General features: G+C 38.2%; 1 protein-coding gene and 1 non-coding gene across 2 annotated transcripts; one reads left to right on the top strand and one right to left on the bottom strand.

Annotated features, from left to right (window-relative positions):
- The first annotated feature begins 16,281 nt into the window (after positions 1 to 16,281).
- Positions 16,282 to 17,626, top strand: LOC111897203 (uncharacterized). The gene is made up of 3 exons (XM_023893152.2): positions 16,282 to 16,353; positions 16,440 to 17,129; positions 17,237 to 17,626. Exons 1-3 carry the CDS (start codon positions 16,282 to 16,284, stop codon positions 17,624 to 17,626), a joined length of 1,152 nt encoding a protein of 383 aa, XP_023748920.2.
- LOC111897297 (small nucleolar RNA R71) lies at positions 16,665 to 16,771 on the bottom strand. The gene has a single exon (XR_002852183.1). It is a non-coding gene; the product is annotated as a small nucleolar RNA R71 (small nucleolar RNA).
- Positions 17,627 to 18,170: the final 544 nt, after the last annotated feature.

The raw sequence follows: 18,170 nt of genomic DNA, 5'->3' as shown, positions 1-18,170 counted from the left end.
CGAAAAGGAAATAGGGTGGATAGTCTTCCTAAGTCTTTTAAACATTCCTTATATAACTATACATATAGAGGCATGCAATTTATAATAAAATAAAAGCATAAGTAAGTTTTGTAAAACATTTGAAACAGGAATATTATTTTAATAGAAGATCGACTTGATGTCAATCCATAAAGCAATTTGAAGGAATAAGTATAATAAAACAGTTTTGAGTATAAAGAACATTTGTTTGAAAACACAGTTGTAAATGAGTTTGAAATATGATGACAGAGTAAGAAGTACAGTGTAATAAGTGGTTGAAAACATATAAAATGTTTATAAAAATCTTTTGAAGGAAAACTATTTGGTAAAACGGCTAATGAGTAGCCAAATCTTTTGAATGCTGTATATTAATCACATGTGATTGATGTAATAAGTAATATAATCCAACTTACTAATCACATGTGATTGACATAATAAGTAGCATGATTCTACTTGTATCCCCCTCCATAAAACATTTGAAATTGTTTAAAACATTAGTTAAGGGGTATGAACTCACCTGCAGTATGTGACTGAAAATGAACGGCTGTTATCGTACGCAAGGATCGGACAAGTGCTTGGTGTCAAGTGATGACTTAGACACACACAATGATCCTAATTACATATGAAGACATATGTATATAAATAATTAGTGATTATAACACTAATTACACAAGTAATAACATTTAAGCGCGAGGACAACACTTTTGGTCAAGTGCTAGGAGGCTAATGGGTTGCAATAAAGGAGTGCAATGCCCCTAATGAGAGTTTAAGGTCAAAAGACCATAATCATTAGAGTTTACGGCCCAGGGGAGTAGGCTCCTGGCCGTAAACTCTCAAACAAGCCATGAAATGGAGTTTAGAAGTACTACAACTTTAGAGGGGAATTGTTTCAAGGCTAGGCAAGAGTTTAAGGCACCATATTGACTCCTAAGGGGAGTTTACGGCCCAAAGACCCTTTTCCCTTGGAGTTTACGGCCGTAAACTCCCTTGGGAGGGTTCTTATTGTCTTTTCAAGTGTCTAACAATTCTAGGAACAAGTCTAGGCTTCAATACTTGGATTAAGGGAGGTTTAAGGCACTAAATGGGACCACTTGATGGAGTTTACGGCCATAGAACTCTTTGGGCCGTAAACTCCCTCACACATGAGGTCCTAAGAATTTTAACTAGTCCATATCTCATCTAAGTACTTGCCCTAAAAGTTTCTTGGCCTATGGAAGTGTCTAGGGTGTCCTTTGACCCCATTTAAGGAGTTTACGGCCCAAGAAATACTCTTGGCCGTAAACTCTCAAACACTTATGCTTTTTATGTGTTTTCTAGGTCCTAAACACATTAAGGTACATGCCAAAAATGAATACTAAGCCTTAGGAAGAGTTTAAAGGCATTTTGGAACCTAAAACTTGGAGTTTACGGCCCAAGGAGTTTCTTGGCCGTAAACTCCCTTATAGAAATGATTTCTAAGGGTTTTGATGGCATAAATCATGAGTGTAAAGCTTCTAGGTGTTTGTTCTAAGGCTAGGGATCACAAGGCACTCATTTGTGCCCTTTACTTGGAGTTTACGGCCCAAGAGGTGGTTCCTTGGCCGTAAACTCCTCAAACTACTTGCTTTTGATTTGCTTCTAGCCTCATATGATCATACACTAAGTCCTTAGTTAGATGCCTAACACGGAAATGGGACTAGGTGGCATTTAGGCTTGATTTTGGAGTTTACTCCCCAAGAACGTTCTTGGGCGGTAAACTCCCGGATCTTGTGTTTTGGACATGTAAACAATGTTATAAAGCATATAACAAGTATTAAAACACATTTAGGGAAGTAGACTCACAATCTGGGATGAAAACCCGAAGATCCGTGAGAGAGTATTTGGCTTTTCTCTAATTGGAAATCAAATAATGAACCAATTTGGTTCAGAATTCTATTTATAGTCCAGAGATTTTTGGCAGAAAATATTTCTATTCTCGGAATGGATTCTAATGACCTAGAGTAATGGATTTACAGTGTTGCACAAAATCCTAGTGCAACCACTCTCCTAATAACTCCTTAGGTGTAAAACCCTAAAACTGCCAAACTTATTCCAAAAGTTTGAATTCTCACTGAAACAGCTCTACTTCTATTGGACTGATGTGGTTTGAATTGAATGGAAAATTTCGGGTTGTCACATAGTGTCATTTGTGTAAGTAAGCATTTTATTCAAAATAACTTTATAAAAAGTAGTAGTTTAGAATCTACGGTGTATTAGAGTCCTTTCCAGAAAATCCTATATTTTCTAATTAAGAGCAGTCTTCTACCAAGACTTGACAGTGTTATGTTTTTAAAGAGAAATTTTCCCTGAAATACTATCATTACCCAAAATACGGTATTTGACTTTAACGAAAGTAGGAGAATATCACTAGTAAAAATACTAAGGGAAATAACGTATGCCTCAGTAGAAAATACTACTGACTAAGGCAAAAGAAATCATAGACTCCAGGAGAGTATCGAATGAATAATACGCCTGGCTCAGTCTAACAAAAGGAAATACAGACCCCAGACGGTATCAAATGTACGATACGGCTAGTAAGCTCTAAAACAAAGAAACACAGACCCCAGACGGTATCAAATGACCGATATAGCTAGCAAGGTCTAAAACAAACAAACACAGACCCCAGACAGTATCAAATGACCGATACAGCTAGCAAGGTCTAAAACAAAGAAACACAGACCCCAGACAGTATCAAATGGCAGATACAGCTAGCAAGGTCTAAAACAAAGAATAATCCTAAGAGTGTTGTTTCAAGAATACAGTGTTAAATTCTCGTTACCTTAAGGCCATGAATTATAAGGTAAACATGGAGATACTGGTAACCATACTGATTGACACTAGAGTACTTGACGCCCTGCAAACGCCGGAATAAATATGACATTTGTCACCCCTTGGATTGGTAGGCCGTGGACTGTAGCTAAAAGTCAGGGTGCGGGAGTGTCAGTCCTGTATAGATCTATACGCACAATGTCCGCTCTCCCTACAGGAGATTCTGGTTACCAACTCGACGACGGGGAGATCCGTGTCTTGAAGATGCATCTCGTATTCTGAATGCTATTAGAGGCACTGGAGAAACGATATAGACTCGCATATGAACTAACTCCTGTGGAATTCTCGTACTAGAAAGAGTGAATAGAGCTTCCTAACTATTCCTATAATAGTTACTAGTGTCTCTGATCTATGAATGATAAATGGAAGGATGCCCTTGCTACCCAAGGGAAATGAACTGGCCGATGTAAACCTTTATGTCTATACATGTATACATGATATATAATTAATGATTAAACGACCTTCGGACGGATATCCGATACCCACCAGACCACATCCCAACGAGGAAAAGGAAATAGGGAGAACTAGCCTTCCTAAGTCTTTTAAACATTATTTATATAACTATACAAGTTCAAAAATGCATTTAACGAAACAGAAGTATAGAAGTATAGAAGAAAACTTTGGTAAAACCTTTTGGAAAACCTTTAAAAATAAGAATTTACGACTTGATATAGTTATGTAAAACAAGCTTTGAAAACCGTTCATAAACACATTTATAATTTGATAACACAATATAAGTAAAGAAAACCTTTGTTTAAAACACTGCTGCAACTGGTTTAGAAGTAAAACATACATCACGAGAGATAATTTGAGAAAAGATTTAAACAGTAAAAACGTTTTGGAAAACCATCTACAGTATTATACTTGGTAAAACAACTGAAAGTGTGATAAATCCTTATGCATGCCGGTTATTAATCACATATGATTGATATGATAACTGACATGTTTTAACTTGTATTCCCCCCATAAAAGCATGTAAAAACATTTAAAAGGTTAATTCAGGGGTATGAACTCACCTGTTGTAAGTGGATCGGATGAAGGTGCCAGTTGGGTGCTGTTGTCAAGTGAAGACTTGAACACACATAGTGACCTAATAACATATGTTGACATATGTTTTCATACAATTAGTAATTATAATACTAATTTAAAAACATATACGCATCCTAAAGTGCGGAAAACACTTTGGTCAAAGTGCTAGGAGGTTATTGGGTTGCAAATAAGGGAGTGTATGGTCTAGATAGGGAGTTTACTCTTCAAGAGTAAACTCTTTATAGTGTTTACGGCCCTAAGACCATATCCCCATGAGTTTGCGGCCGTAAACTCATGGTGGGGGTGTTCTAGGATGTTTGAAGGTCTTATATCACTTGTGGAATTATGCTAGGCTCAAATCTAGGGCTTATGAAGGGTTTAAGGCCTCAAATGTACCCTTTTAGGGAGTTTACGGAAGTAAACATGGAGTTTACGGCCGTAAACTCTCACTTGGTCAATCCTTTCATGTATTTAGGTCTTAAATGGTAGGAAATAAAGTTCTATGCATTTTTCCAAGTCAAATGAAGAAGTTAGGGCATCCTTTGGGCACTCTTTGGGAGTTTACGGCCCATGGACCAATCCTAGGGGGGTTTACGGCTGTAAACTCCTAAGTCCATGGTTTCTTTAATGTTTAAAGCCTTTACTTCAATGGGGGTTGCTTCTAGACATTTTTCCTGGCCATAGGGGGTCTTGGGCTACCTCGGGAGGTGGTTCTACTATCTCTGCGCGAGATAGTATTCTTGGAACACCTAGTAGTCCAATGAATCTTTAAGACATGCTCTTATCTCTATGGCATCGGTTTATTCTAGTTGCAGAAAGCGCAAGCTCTTGTATAACCCATCGGCTAACACCTAGACTGGTGTCAAGTCTATAATCTCTTCGGGATCTGGGTTATAAGGCTTTACGCAACCTATTATCGCACTTTATTCAAGTATTCTTGGTTGCGGAGGTTATCCTGTGGTTCTTGGTATTCTAGTGTTCACCTTGGAGAATGCAGTCTATCGTCTACAGGGCGACGGTGACTTCTTCCACGTAAGGGGGCGGAGTGTCCTAGGCACTACTTGTCAGTAACAAGGAGGAAGAAGTGCCTGGGTAGTGCGAACATCTTCTGTAACTACTCTTCCGAAGGTTATGAGTTTTCTCGGTCTAGGTCAAATCTAGTGAGTATAGGGTTCCGTCACTTGGAAGTTTAATCTCCTCATCCACTCTCCTCAGAGTTTAACTCACTGCAGCTTTCGGATTTCCGGGATATCCGCTGAGATGCTTAATTCGGGGGATAAACGTGAATGGATGGTCGTAGTCAATGTCCTTGACTCTTACGACTCAGATTTCTTTACCAACTGAGGGTGTTAGCTACTATGTTGGCTTAACCAGGATGACAACAAATTTCGGATTTGTGGTCATTATAATAGCTCAACCCGCAGTGGTTCTCTTGACTCTAGCTCCTATTCTATGTAATAAGATGCAGGGTTTTACTATGGGGTTCGTGGTAGAGCTCATACTTGGCCTAACCACTAATACTTGGTGTATGCAAGCCGTATATAATTGAGGTCGGCAGGATGTTCAGTTGTGCGACTCCACCCCAGACCCACAACCCAACGAGGAACAGGGAGTAGGGAGGAAGCACACATCTTAAATCTTTTTGATCTCAATTATACACTACCCTTATGCATATACTCAGTTATAGTGGTCAGCCCCCTGAGTTCTATCCTCTTGATTCACGAACCTGATTGCGAGGTGCGAAGGGTCTTTCTGGGGGTTCTACGGAGTAGGTTTCTGGTGGTTATCGTCTTCTGGAATACCTGCAGTGTCTTTTGTTTCGGTTTCTATCTGTCTAAGAAGGGTTGGTTAACAGCGCGCGGTACCCTTTTCCTGGGTACTTCGGAAGGTTTGAGATAAGAGGGATGACTGACGGATCGCATTAGGTTTTATTATTTTTAGGTTCAGAAGAACCTTTATTTGCCGAATTGGCTACGGAGAAAGTTCTTTTTACACAGCACTAAGGATTTACACATGGTTGCACGAAGTCGAACCATGATTGATAGAGGCGTCGAAGTTGGCATACTTCGACATGATATAAAATGAGGATCGATAGGGCCATGTGCCGAACGGGCACACAAGTTCTAGGCGTCTCGGGTTTCATCCCGTGTATCACTGTCGTGGATACTTGGACCGATAGAGTTGACGCGAAACTGTAGAGGGTCCTGAGTGTTTCTGAATAGGGTACCTTTCATGAATGGATTCTCACGAGGCCTTTCTATAATCGCCTAACATATACTAGTCATGCATAATTAAGGTGGGGAGGACTTTTGACCAAGCGACTCCGCCTTAAATCCACAACCAAACGAGGAATAGGAAATGAGGCGGCATCACTCACTCTAGGTCTATCCATCTCAATTATACATGGCCATAACGTATATATCTAGCCATTATAGTTTTACCTGATGAAATTTTAAAGTTTATAACAGTGCTGCGACTTTCGTCTTAACGAGGAAGTAATTACATTTAGAGTTAGCCTTTTAATGTTTTCGGTTAGTTATCTTGGATTGAGAGACGTACCAAAAATCTACCGGGTTCCTTGATGGTTCTCCCCAAGCATTAGAGTTAGACTCCTCCTATGTCCTTGTCTTTTCTTTCAGTTGGGCAATTTCGCTTTAGGTGCCCAATCTCACCACATAGACGATAAACTGGATTGGTCGCCACATTGGTGGTTGATGTGATGAACTCAATCGGGGTCCTGTAGACGTGAGCGGTATGCCCCTTCAGGTTGCACCTAGTACAACAGAGTTCCCGACATACACCATGATGATGGTAGCTACACTTGCTGTAGTGGGGGAGGTTTTCTAGGTAGGGTCTCCTTGAAGTCAGGATGGAAGGGTTGACAGGGGTATTGACTGTCTCAGCTCGTTGCCCTTCTAAAGGTCCTTGATCCAAGGTACTTCCTTCCTCTCTTTTGAACTTTCTCTCTAGTGGAGTTGGCTGAGGTTCTTGGGTGGTTGGGTATGCAGGTGTTGGTTGCTGCTGTCCATTGCTAGGATCGGGAGTCCTGATAGGGCTCTTGCTAAACTTGGCGTTGTTAGCATTCAGATGAGCCATGACAGCTGCTACGGCTGCCGAGACTGCAGCTTGGAACGTAGCTTCATCGAATAGGAGAGTAGGTTTCTTGTCAGTTGATTGGTTACGCTTCTTCGGAGGCATGCTTTTCCTACACGGAAAGGGACACAAGCTGATGAGAGACGATGGTTAACTCTGGATGTATCTATCCTTATTATATTAAGCATAAATTTTTCCCGCGCCTCGGATATTGGTTGTCCGAGTTTCGACCTACTTCCCTATGATGTAGTCCGGGTATTCAAGGTAGGGGTAAGGGTATCGGAAAGCCATAAGATGGGAATCATTCCTATTAAGTTATCTTTATGCTGGAAAGGTTCACTCTCCGGCTTTGGAAAGATTTGAGGGATGTTCGGAACGAAATCACAGAAGAAAGGCTCATGAAGGCTTATGTCTAAACAATCTCAATCGAGGTTTTGAGATCCGATCTAATCGTATTACTTGCGACGGGAAAAGGCGATTCACCTATCACATAGCGTGAGTAGTGTAATCACTAACTCACTAAATTTTATTATTGTATGGGTGTATTAGCGCGACAATAACGAGGAAAAGTCACTTCTCGAGTTCCATGTACTGGTTCCCTCTATCTACCTCATATCCTTGACTGGGACCGGCGTTGGTTTCCTTTGGTTAGTTACCAAGGGTTGTCTTCTCGTGTAGACATACTGAATCTCTACTCCGTCTTACTCCCGATTCTGACTCTGAGTGTCATCGCTACATGGTGGATGACTGGAAGTCTTGGGTGTTTAGGCGGATTTCACACCAATGTCCCTAAAAGGTATAGGCACTTGGTGGCTTCAATAGTCTCGACGTATTTATTTCCGAACTGGAAATCTTCTCAATGAACTTCTTCTGGGTCTGAATCAACTCTTTTGTCGAACACTGAAGTGGATAGGGTTTTCTACAGGGTTCGTGCGAGAATAGAAATGTCTAAAGAATCCTAAGAGATTATTAACATTTCACTGAGTGATCCATATTGAGTCCTGTTAAAATTACATAGGGTACACAAATCATATATAGCTTAGATCCGATAGGCCTTCGAATATGTGATACAACTCTATATCCACATCCTAACGAGGAAAAGGAAATAGAGCGAAACCACACATTCTTAGTCTATGGGATCCTTATTATATGTGACCTTGGGAGTATACCCTCTGTAATTGTAGGTATATCAATAAGGATCTTTTTAGTTTTTCACACAAGGTTATCTATGGATCCTAAAATACCCCTATGGTATTTTAAATTCTTGTTTGAATCTTAACTTCTGGGTATGATTCTAGGATTAATGTGAGTCTTTTAGTATTCCAAAATACTCCCATAGTATTTTAGACTTTATGTTTGGCTCTAGAATTCCTATTTGGTAAGTTCCAGACCTGTTGCAACACCACTATGACTCCCAAGCACACGTTCATCGCACTTCGAATAAATGTAGTTGATCAGGTTACATTTATTCCGACTTACGATTACATAACTGCCCCGGTTTGACGGTAATGCTCAACATCCGAAGACTTTTATTCTTGTTCTTCTTGTGATACTTGTGTTCGAGTGTTTAGATTCTGGATGTTCTTATACTTTGGTAAAATATGGTTATATTTTAAAGTATAATTCTTGGTCAGAGTGTTTTATCCCTATGTATTTATAGACTGTATATCTTTTATGAATTGATATACTGAGCTCACTATAAACAATGCTCTGATACCAACCTGTCGCACCCCAAAACCGGAACGGCGGAAACGTTCTGTGGTGGATGACGTCATGTCAAGTATCAGAACATATGCAGTATAGTAATCAAAGTACAACAACCATTGCATTAATAGTAATAGTTTTACATAAGTTACATTTTATAGAGACATCAAAGTAATACAGAAACTAGTATAGATGCAGCTCTGTTCTAGGCTGACTTCACAAAAGCTCCTGGGTGTACCTGTCTATTGCTAACCTGAGAACACAAGTTATTTTGAAAGCGAGTATTAGCATTTTTATAAATGCTGGTGAGTTCATAAGTATTTAGTGTCATCATGTGTAAGTAAGCATTTTATTCAAAATAACTTTATAAAAAGTAGTAGTTTAGAATCTACGGTGTATTAGAGTCCTTTCCAGAAAATCCTATATTTTCTAATTAAGAGCAGTCTTCTACCAAGACTTGACAGTGTTATGTTTTTAAAAGAGAAATTTTTCCTGAAATACTATCATTACCCAAAATACAGTATTTGACTTTAACAAAAGTAAAAGAATATCACTAGTAAAAATACTAAGGGAAAATAACATATGCCTCAGCAGAAAATACTGCTGACTAAGGAAAAAGAAATCATAGACTCCAGGAGAGTATTGAATGAATAATACGCCTGGCTCAGTCTAACAAAAGGAAATACAGACCCCAGACGGTATCAAATGTACAATACGGCTAGTAAGGTCTAAAACAAAGAAACACAGACCCCAGATAGTATCAAATGACCGATACAGCTAGCAAGGTCTAAAACAAAGAAACACAGACCCCAAACAGTATCAAATGACCGATACAGCTAGCAAGGTCTAAAACAAAGAAACACAGACCCCAGACAGTATCAAATGACCGATACAGCTAGCAAGGTCTAAAACAAAGAATAATCCTAAGAGTGTTGTTTCCAGAATACAATGTTAAATTCTCGTTACTTTAAGGCCATGAATTATAAGGTAAACATGGAGATACTCGTAACCATACTGATTGACACTAGAGTACTTGACGCCCTACAAATGTCGGAATAGATATGACATTTGTCACCCCTTGGCTTGGTAGGCCGTGGACTGTAGCTAGCAGTCAGGGTGCGGGAGTGTCAGTCTCGTATAGATCTATACACACAATGCCCGCTCTCCCTATAGGAGACTCTAGTTACCAACTCGACGATGGGGAGATCCGTGTCTTGAAGATGCATCTCGTATTCTGAATGCTATTAGAGGCGCTGGAGAAACATTATAAACTCGCGTATGAACTAACTCATGTGGAATTCTGGTACTAGAAAGAGTGAATAGAGCTTCCTATGTATTCCTATAATAGTTACCAGTGTCTCTGATCTATGAATGATAAATGGAAGGATGCCCTTGCTACCCAAGGGAAATGAACTGGCCGATGTAAACCTTTATGTCTATACATATATACTTGATATATAATTAATGATTAAACGACCTTCGGACGAATATCCGATACCCACCAGACCACATCCCAACGAGGAAAAGGAAATAGGGCGAACTAGCCGTCCTAAGTCTTTTAAACATTATTTATATAACTATACAAGTAGAGGCATGCATTTACCAAAACAGAAGTACAGAAGTATAGAAGAAAACTTTGGTAAAACCTTTAAAAATAAGAATTTACGACTTGATATAGTTATGTAAAACAAGCTTTGAAAACCGTTCATAAACACGTTTATAATTTGATAACACAATATAAGTAAAGAAAACTTTTGTTTAAAACACTGCTGCAACTGGTTTAGAAGTAAAACATACAACACGAGAGATAATTTAAGAAAAGATTTAAACAGTAAAAACGTTTTGGAAAACCATCTACATTATTATACTTGGTAAAACAAATGAAAGTGTGATAAATCCTTGTGCATGCGGGTTATTAATCACATATGACTGATATGATAAATAGCATGTTTTAACTTGTATCCCCCCATAAAAGCATGTAAAAACATTTAAAAGGTTAATTCAGGGGTATGAACTCACCTGTTGTAAGTGGATCAGATGAAGGTGCCGGTTGGGTGCTCGGTGTCAAGTGAAGACTTGAACACACTTAGTGACCTAATAACATATGTTTACATATGTTTTCATACAATTAGTAATTTTAATACTAATTTAAACACGTATACGCATCCTAAAGTGCGGAAAACACTTTGGTCAAGTGCTAGGAGGCTATTGGGTTGCAAATAAGGGAGTGTATGGTCTAGATAGGGAGTTTACTCTTCAAGAGTAAACTCTTTATAGTGTTTACGGCCGTAAGACCATATCCCCATGAGTTTACGGCCGTAAACTCACGGTGGGGGTGTTCTATGATGTTTCAAGGTCTTATATCACTTGTGGAATTATGCTAGGCTCAAATCTAGGGCTTATGAAGGGTTTAAGGCCTCAAATGTACCCTTTTAGGGAGTTTACGGAAGTAAACATGGAGTTTACAATCGTAAACTCTAACTTGCTCAATCCTTTCATGTATTTAGGTCTTAAATGGTAGGAAATAAAGTTCTATGCATTTTTCCAAGTCAAATGAAGATGTTAGGGCATCTTTTGGGCACTCTTTGGGAGTTTACGGCCCATGGACCAATCCTAGGGGGGTTTACGGCCTTAAACTCCTAAGTACATGGTTTCTTTAATGTTTAAAGCCTTTACTTCAATGGGGGTTGCTTCTAGACATTTTTCCAGGCCATAGGGGGTGTTTGAGGGCATTTCTAACACCTTTATAGGTGTTCACGACCTATGAAGAGGGGTTTACGGTCCAAGAGTGTTCTTGGGCCGTAAACTCATGTTTACTCTCCAAAATTCATGGTTTTAGTGTTCTAAACTCGAAGGTTTAAGTCCACAAGTCATATCTAAGCCCTAGGGGTAATTTAGAGGGGTTTTGGGGCTTAAAAACCCCACTTAAGGGTGTTCACGGTCCAAGAGTGTTCTTGGGCCGTAAACACATAATTTGGCCCCTAATTGATGTCTAAAACACGGATTTTCATGTTAACTAAGCTACACAACAAGTTAGGATAGGTTACTTACTAGTTTAGGGCTCGGAATGGGTGTTTTTCGATCGAAAACAAGTTGTAGAGAGAGAGAGAGAGAGTGAAAAGGGTGTAAATGGAGTCTACTCCATCTTATATAGGGGTTGAGCTTGGGGCTCAGTGGAAATCTACCCGATACTGACGTCAAACGGGGTTTTGGTCGCATCCGATTAAATGGTCGTATTTTGACTTAGTTGATACTAAAACTTTTAAAGGGATTAATGAGGGTGTTTCAAATTTGTTCCAACCCTTACTAAGTCATTATAAAAGTCCAAATTAATTAACCAATCCAAAAGGTTAACGGACAGTTTAATAAAGTGAGGCTTATTAACGGAAAGATGGGTTAAAAATGACGAAATAAATTTCGGGTTGTCACAAAGCTTGAGGAAGATGATAGTTGAGAGATCCTTTTTCGAAAGAGAGAGAGAGAGAGAGAGAGAGAGAGAGAGAGAGAGGCAATTGCTTGAATATCTTGTAAAAGTGACCTAGGACGGAGTATTCCCAATATATACTTAAAATTTTCATCCTTTTTACGTAATCATGACTGAAGAGATCTTCGCCATAAATATCCCAAGATAATGATTGAACTTTTAATCATCATCTAAAAAGTTACAGTTGTGACAAAGAAGTTACATCAGTGAGACATGTCATCAGTGGAAATGAACATCAGCATAAGCAATCAGCGAGTGACTTGTGATGGTCACCCAGTAAGTTTATGATGCCTCCTGATAGTGTGGGCTTAAGCCACCATTCACTGACATAGTATTGCGAGATCTCATCAGCGTGTGGTTTCATATGTTGACTGATTAATGACTTTTATTAGAAGAAAAAGGGCATGAGTTTTAAGATCTGTGTAATACATTCCGGTATGAAATTTACCCATTGGGAAAAAGTGTCGAAGTTTAACCAGTGTATGCTAATACAGTGAATCATTAACTTCTTAAATAGAAGAATTGGTGGGAAAGATTCATTAGGTGCATGTATTATATCAAAGACAGCGATATACCTATCGGCACATAATTTTCGAATTTTCATTAACGTCTGACTTTATACGTTGAATCATAGAATTCTAAAGAAGAATTTATGGTGAGAATAGTTTGATGCGTGTGATAAGGTGTGGTGTTTTAGCTTAACCATCATCATAGATTTTTCAAGCTCTCAGCAGCACATGGTACATTACGCTGAATCATAAAGCTTTAAAGAAAAACTTAAAGGCAAGAATGGGTTGGTGCGTGTGATAGCCTACGGTACATAGACTAACCTTCGACACAGAGTTTCAATCTTTTATCATTGGGTGGTATATCATAGTGAATCGTCAAGTTTTATTAAGAAAAAATTGAGGAAAGACTGGATTGTTTCAGTCACATTAAGGTGGAATCAACGTGAATCATAAACAATGTTAACTCATCAAGAATAAGTGTTTTAACTTACGTATCAAAGAGTTAAGTTGCAGTCTAGAACTATAAAGTTCACCATCAATTCACCTAATATGGCATAGGAGAGAAAAATAAATAGTATAAGAATACAACAAAATAGTTAGTCAAACAAGGAAAAATAATATACAGCCCGTTCAGAGGCCCTCTACATAGCCTTCTTGTAACATCCCAAAATTTACAACCAAATATTTTATTTTAAATTAAAAAATTACAAAACCATTTGTCTAAAAACATCATAGAATCAACTCATATCAAAATCAATGTATCCATAGTCAAAACATGTCATGATAAAGACAATATCAAAGTATAAATCCCAAAGATCTCCTGTGCAGAAAATGTAGTGTGATGTGTTGCGATCATGCAAGCTCCTTTCCCTTTGAAGAGGAAGTACCTGAAACCAAAACTAAAAATGGGAAGCACAAAGCTTAGTGAGTTCCCCCATCATACCACATACCATACAATAACATACTTCCTAGCATATCTGGATGTTGGCCTACCTCTTCGTTCTCTTTCAACCGGTAACCGCCTAGCATATTTGGGTGTTGGCCTACCCCTTCGGTAACTTTCAACTAGTAACTGCCTAGCATATCTGGGTGTTGGAATACCCCTTTGGTCTCTTTCAACCGGTAATGGGGACTATTTCACCCCTAACACTACCACATATCATCCTAATACATAAACATATAAGTCACATACTACCTAGCATATTTGGGTCTTGGCCCACCCCTTCGGTCTCTTTCAACAGGTAACGGGGACTATTTCACCCCTTGTACAACTATCACATAATATCATAGAAAACTAGTACATAAAGCATAACAGATAGTGGCATACCAGAAAGTTATCCCAGAGACAATCATCTCAATTATAATTAACTACTAGAGGGTAGGCATTGGTGGCTTCGACCCACTTCTACTGGAAGGTAACTCACCCTAAATGTCATGAAGTAGCTGAATTGTCCTTCGCTTTGAAATCAACTCCAATCGGACTTCTACTGATAGTGTCATATTTATACACATTTCTAGGCAATATTTTAAAACATTTTAAGCTATAATCTAGTTAATTGGCAAGATATTTGGTACTTATAATGTTTAAATTATATTTTGCAGCCAAAAGTGGAAATTCTCGAAGAAATGATTAAAACCGACAAAAGCTGGATACTTGGATGAATGGAGCTGAAAAAGATACAAAAAGGATGTTGTTAGACAGGTAGACCCCTCGTCGTTATTTTGACCATATCTCATGACTCATAACTCCGACTGACAAGATTCAAAATGATGTGAAAACTAGACAAAATTTCGGACGACTTTCGATTGTGTGCCAAATGCTAGTTCCCATTTGTCACGACGTGAGGAGTATAATCTAACGACGTAAGATTGATTCTTGCAGAAGATAGATACGTTGAATGCAGTTTCCTTGCGGAACATGAATTCTACTGATATCACGACGTGAGACACTAATTCTAACGACATGAGATGCGATTTTTGGAAACTATAAATATCCCTTAGCATATTGACTTTGAGGTTAGCTGGCTAGAGAAAAGTTTAGAAATCGTTTTCAGAGTTGGAGAAGGCTAAGAATTTGGTTTTAATACCAAGGAAGAAGGAGAAGAACATAATTAACTTTCTAGATTAGTACTTTACTATGCTTTTGATTATGAATTGTTTTAGTTCAATTGCTAGTATGAGTAGCTAAATCTAGCTGCTTCTGTTAGCTAGATGAAGTTGGAACTCATGGTTTGCTTAAAATAACTTAGACTTTCTTGTTGGTTAATGTCTTGTGTTTGATTGATTAAACCTAGCATGCTTAATTTGATACTAGATTGCTTTAAGATCTTATTCTGTGTAGTTAGTGAGCATTAATTTGCATGAATTTGATTACCTGGTAATTTAGTGAACATTAGATGATTAGAGCTAAGATTGAACCAATCATAGATAAGTAATTGAAGTATTGAATTTGACTGTGTGGCATAAATCATATATTGAACATAATTGTGTTTCTCAACTCAATCTTACATAGCTCCAATCCTATCTAATAATTGATTTTGTGTTAAATTATGTGTGGCTATGCATAGATCTCCATGAATTAATTCAACATTAGTTAATTTGGAATTGAATTGCTAATTATACATTAATTGGTAACCAACATGAATTGTCATAATTAATAGCTAAACCATTTAGGGAAAGTGGATTCAAACTAACAGAAGTGTTGTAATTACTTGATCGAACTGTGTTTATGAATTTAAGTTTATGTAAACTTGCAAAATTAGATAAAAACCGTTACTTTGCTAGAGCTTTAGATTAATTTAATAGTAGGTAATTTAATTTATTAAAATTGTTCCTTGTTATCAACACCCAACGTACCTAAACTATTCTATAATTTGACTAGGTACATTGCCTAGGTGCATTTTAGTTAGTTATTTTAGTTAGGTTAAATATTTAAACTAGTAGGTAGATATTTGTACACATCAAAGTTTTTGGCGCCGTTGTCGCGGAATGGCTTATTTGATTGTTGATTTATTTGCTTTAGGTTAATCGATCTTTTTTGTGGGGTAAAACCTACAAAAAGTTAATTTTCAGCCTAGTTTTTTTTTTCAGTGCCAAACTCACGACGTGAGCCTTAAGCTTATGACGTGAGTTCATTAGTTTTTCATTTTTTCTTCGTTTTTCTTTTATGTTTAGACTTTCTGCGACAACACGAGGTGGTGTCTTTTACCACGTCGTGGTGACCAGTCGGTAGGCTATTTCTAGTTAGTTTTTGTTTAGTTTTACGTTTTTATCTTTGTTTTATTGCATTAGTTCATGACCAGATGTTTCAACACGCCTTTGGTGCCACCACTTGAAGATCCAGAGTCGACCCTTCACCAAAAGACGGATGAGAACGAAGGAGTGAACAAAATACCAAAGAAGTCACCTTTCAAGGACCTCAAATAAGTTTTTAGAAAGAAGATAGGAAAGAAAGTGGGAGATTCAAGTACATATTCGAAGGACAAAAGCGAGGTTGAAAGCTTTGATCAAATATCTAACCCACAAGAATCTGAATACGAATCTGAGCCTGAATTCGGAATAGAAAAGAGTGAACCCCAAGACGAGCCACAAAACAAGATGACGAACATTGCAGATATATCCATGGGAGCATACAAAAAGTGGATAAGAGACAATGCTGCTCCTGGTTTAGTACGACCTACAATTCCTGCATCTGCCACATTTGAACTGAAAGGACACATCCTTACTGCACATAAGGATGTACATTTTCTGGAAAGGATCATGAGGATGCTTACAAGCATCTAGATGAGATCAATGACATTGTGGATTATTTCAACGTACCAAATGTTCCTAGAGAGATAGTCTTGCTAAGGATGTTGTCGGTCACTTTTAAAGGAGCTGCAAAAGACTGGCTGAAGGCACTACCACTTGGTGTAATCACTACTTGGGCACAGGTGCGCAAGCAATTTCTAGAACAATTATGCCCACCATCCAAGATATTTAAACTCCAGAAGGAAATAACCAACTTTGAGCAACAACCGAGTGAGTTCCTTTATGAGGCATGGGAACGCTATAATGGAGTACTAAGAAATTGCCCTCAAAATGACCTCAACATACAACAAGAAGTGTCTATCTTTTATGTCAAAGTAAATGTCATGACGAGGCAACTCCTTGATTCTCAAGGACCACTTACAATGAAAACTTCGGGTGAAATCAAGGAGTTTATTGAAGAATTCGCAAAACATTCTCATGAGCACCATAATCCAAGGAATGATGGAGTTAAAGGCATTGGAGGAGGAAGTTCTGAAGACATTGCTGATGTACTCGCCATGCTCAATAATATGGATAGAAGAATGACAAAAACGGACCAGTCAATTCATGATATTAGAGTTGGATGTGAAAGATGCAATGGTTCACACTTCACCAAGGAATGCCACTTGGACGTTAATGGAAACAAACATGCTCAAGTTTGCTATTCAAGGGGGATAAATATGATGAAGAATGAAGAAAACCAAAGAAGGAGTGGTTTCCATATGAATAATACAAGAAGCAAAAAGAAGAGAAATATATGCAGACTAGCCGAGGCTTCTACGAAAAAGAGCAACCACCAGTTGAAAAGAAAGTTGACTTACAGACCATGCTTAATCGTTTTATGGAGGCTTCAGAAAAGAGACATTATGAGATAAATGCAACTATAAAAGATCAAAGATTGATGATGAAGGATCAACAAGCCATGATGAAAGATCAACAGGCTACGATGATTGACCAACAAGTATTATTAAGAAATCATCAAGCATCGATCCAGAATCTCGAAGCCCAACTTGGTCAACTAACGACTTTGGTGAATGATAAATTTTCTCGAAAATTTATCGACAAGAAGACTCAATCACATGTAATGGTGTTTGAAACTAAAGAAGATGTTATTTCTGAGTTCTTAGAAGCACTAGAAGTGGAGTCGAAGTAGTCCAATCCAAGTTCGAAAAAGTCGATGCTCGAAGAGAAAAATTGTACTAAAACATTGAGTTCACGACGTGAGCCTTCAAAGCTCATGACGTGGGCAGGGTTTGAATAGAAAACTTCAGCAATTGTGCAAGCTTATCACCCTCCTTTACCATTTCCATCCCCGACTAATATTCACCCACTGGAACATGACCACTTGAAATTTATGAAGTGGGTGAAGGGTATTCCAATAAATACTCCTTTTATTGAGTCATTGTCTAAACTTCCGGAATATGCCAAATTCTTACAATACTAACTAGATGCTCAACAAAAATTAAAAAAAAATTCCAAGGTGATCCTTAGTGATAAAAGTTCTAAGTTTGTATTGGGAGAATCACCAAAGAATATGGGAGATCCTGGATGCTTCACTCTTCCATGTGAGTTTGGAAATAATACAAAGACTTATGACTTAGCTGATTCTGGAGCTAGCATAAATCTATTGTCTTTCTCGTTCTATCAAAAACTTAATCTTCCGTATGTGAAGGCTACAAGAATGACAATCCACATGG

This window comes from Lactuca sativa, chromosome 5 (genome assembly GCF_002870075.4).
Source record: "Lactuca sativa cultivar Salinas chromosome 5, Lsat_Salinas_v11, whole genome shotgun sequence".
Lineage (NCBI taxonomy): Eukaryota > Viridiplantae > Streptophyta > Magnoliopsida > Asterales > Asteraceae > Lactuca > Lactuca sativa.
This window is presented reverse-complemented; position numbering and strand designations above follow the sequence as displayed.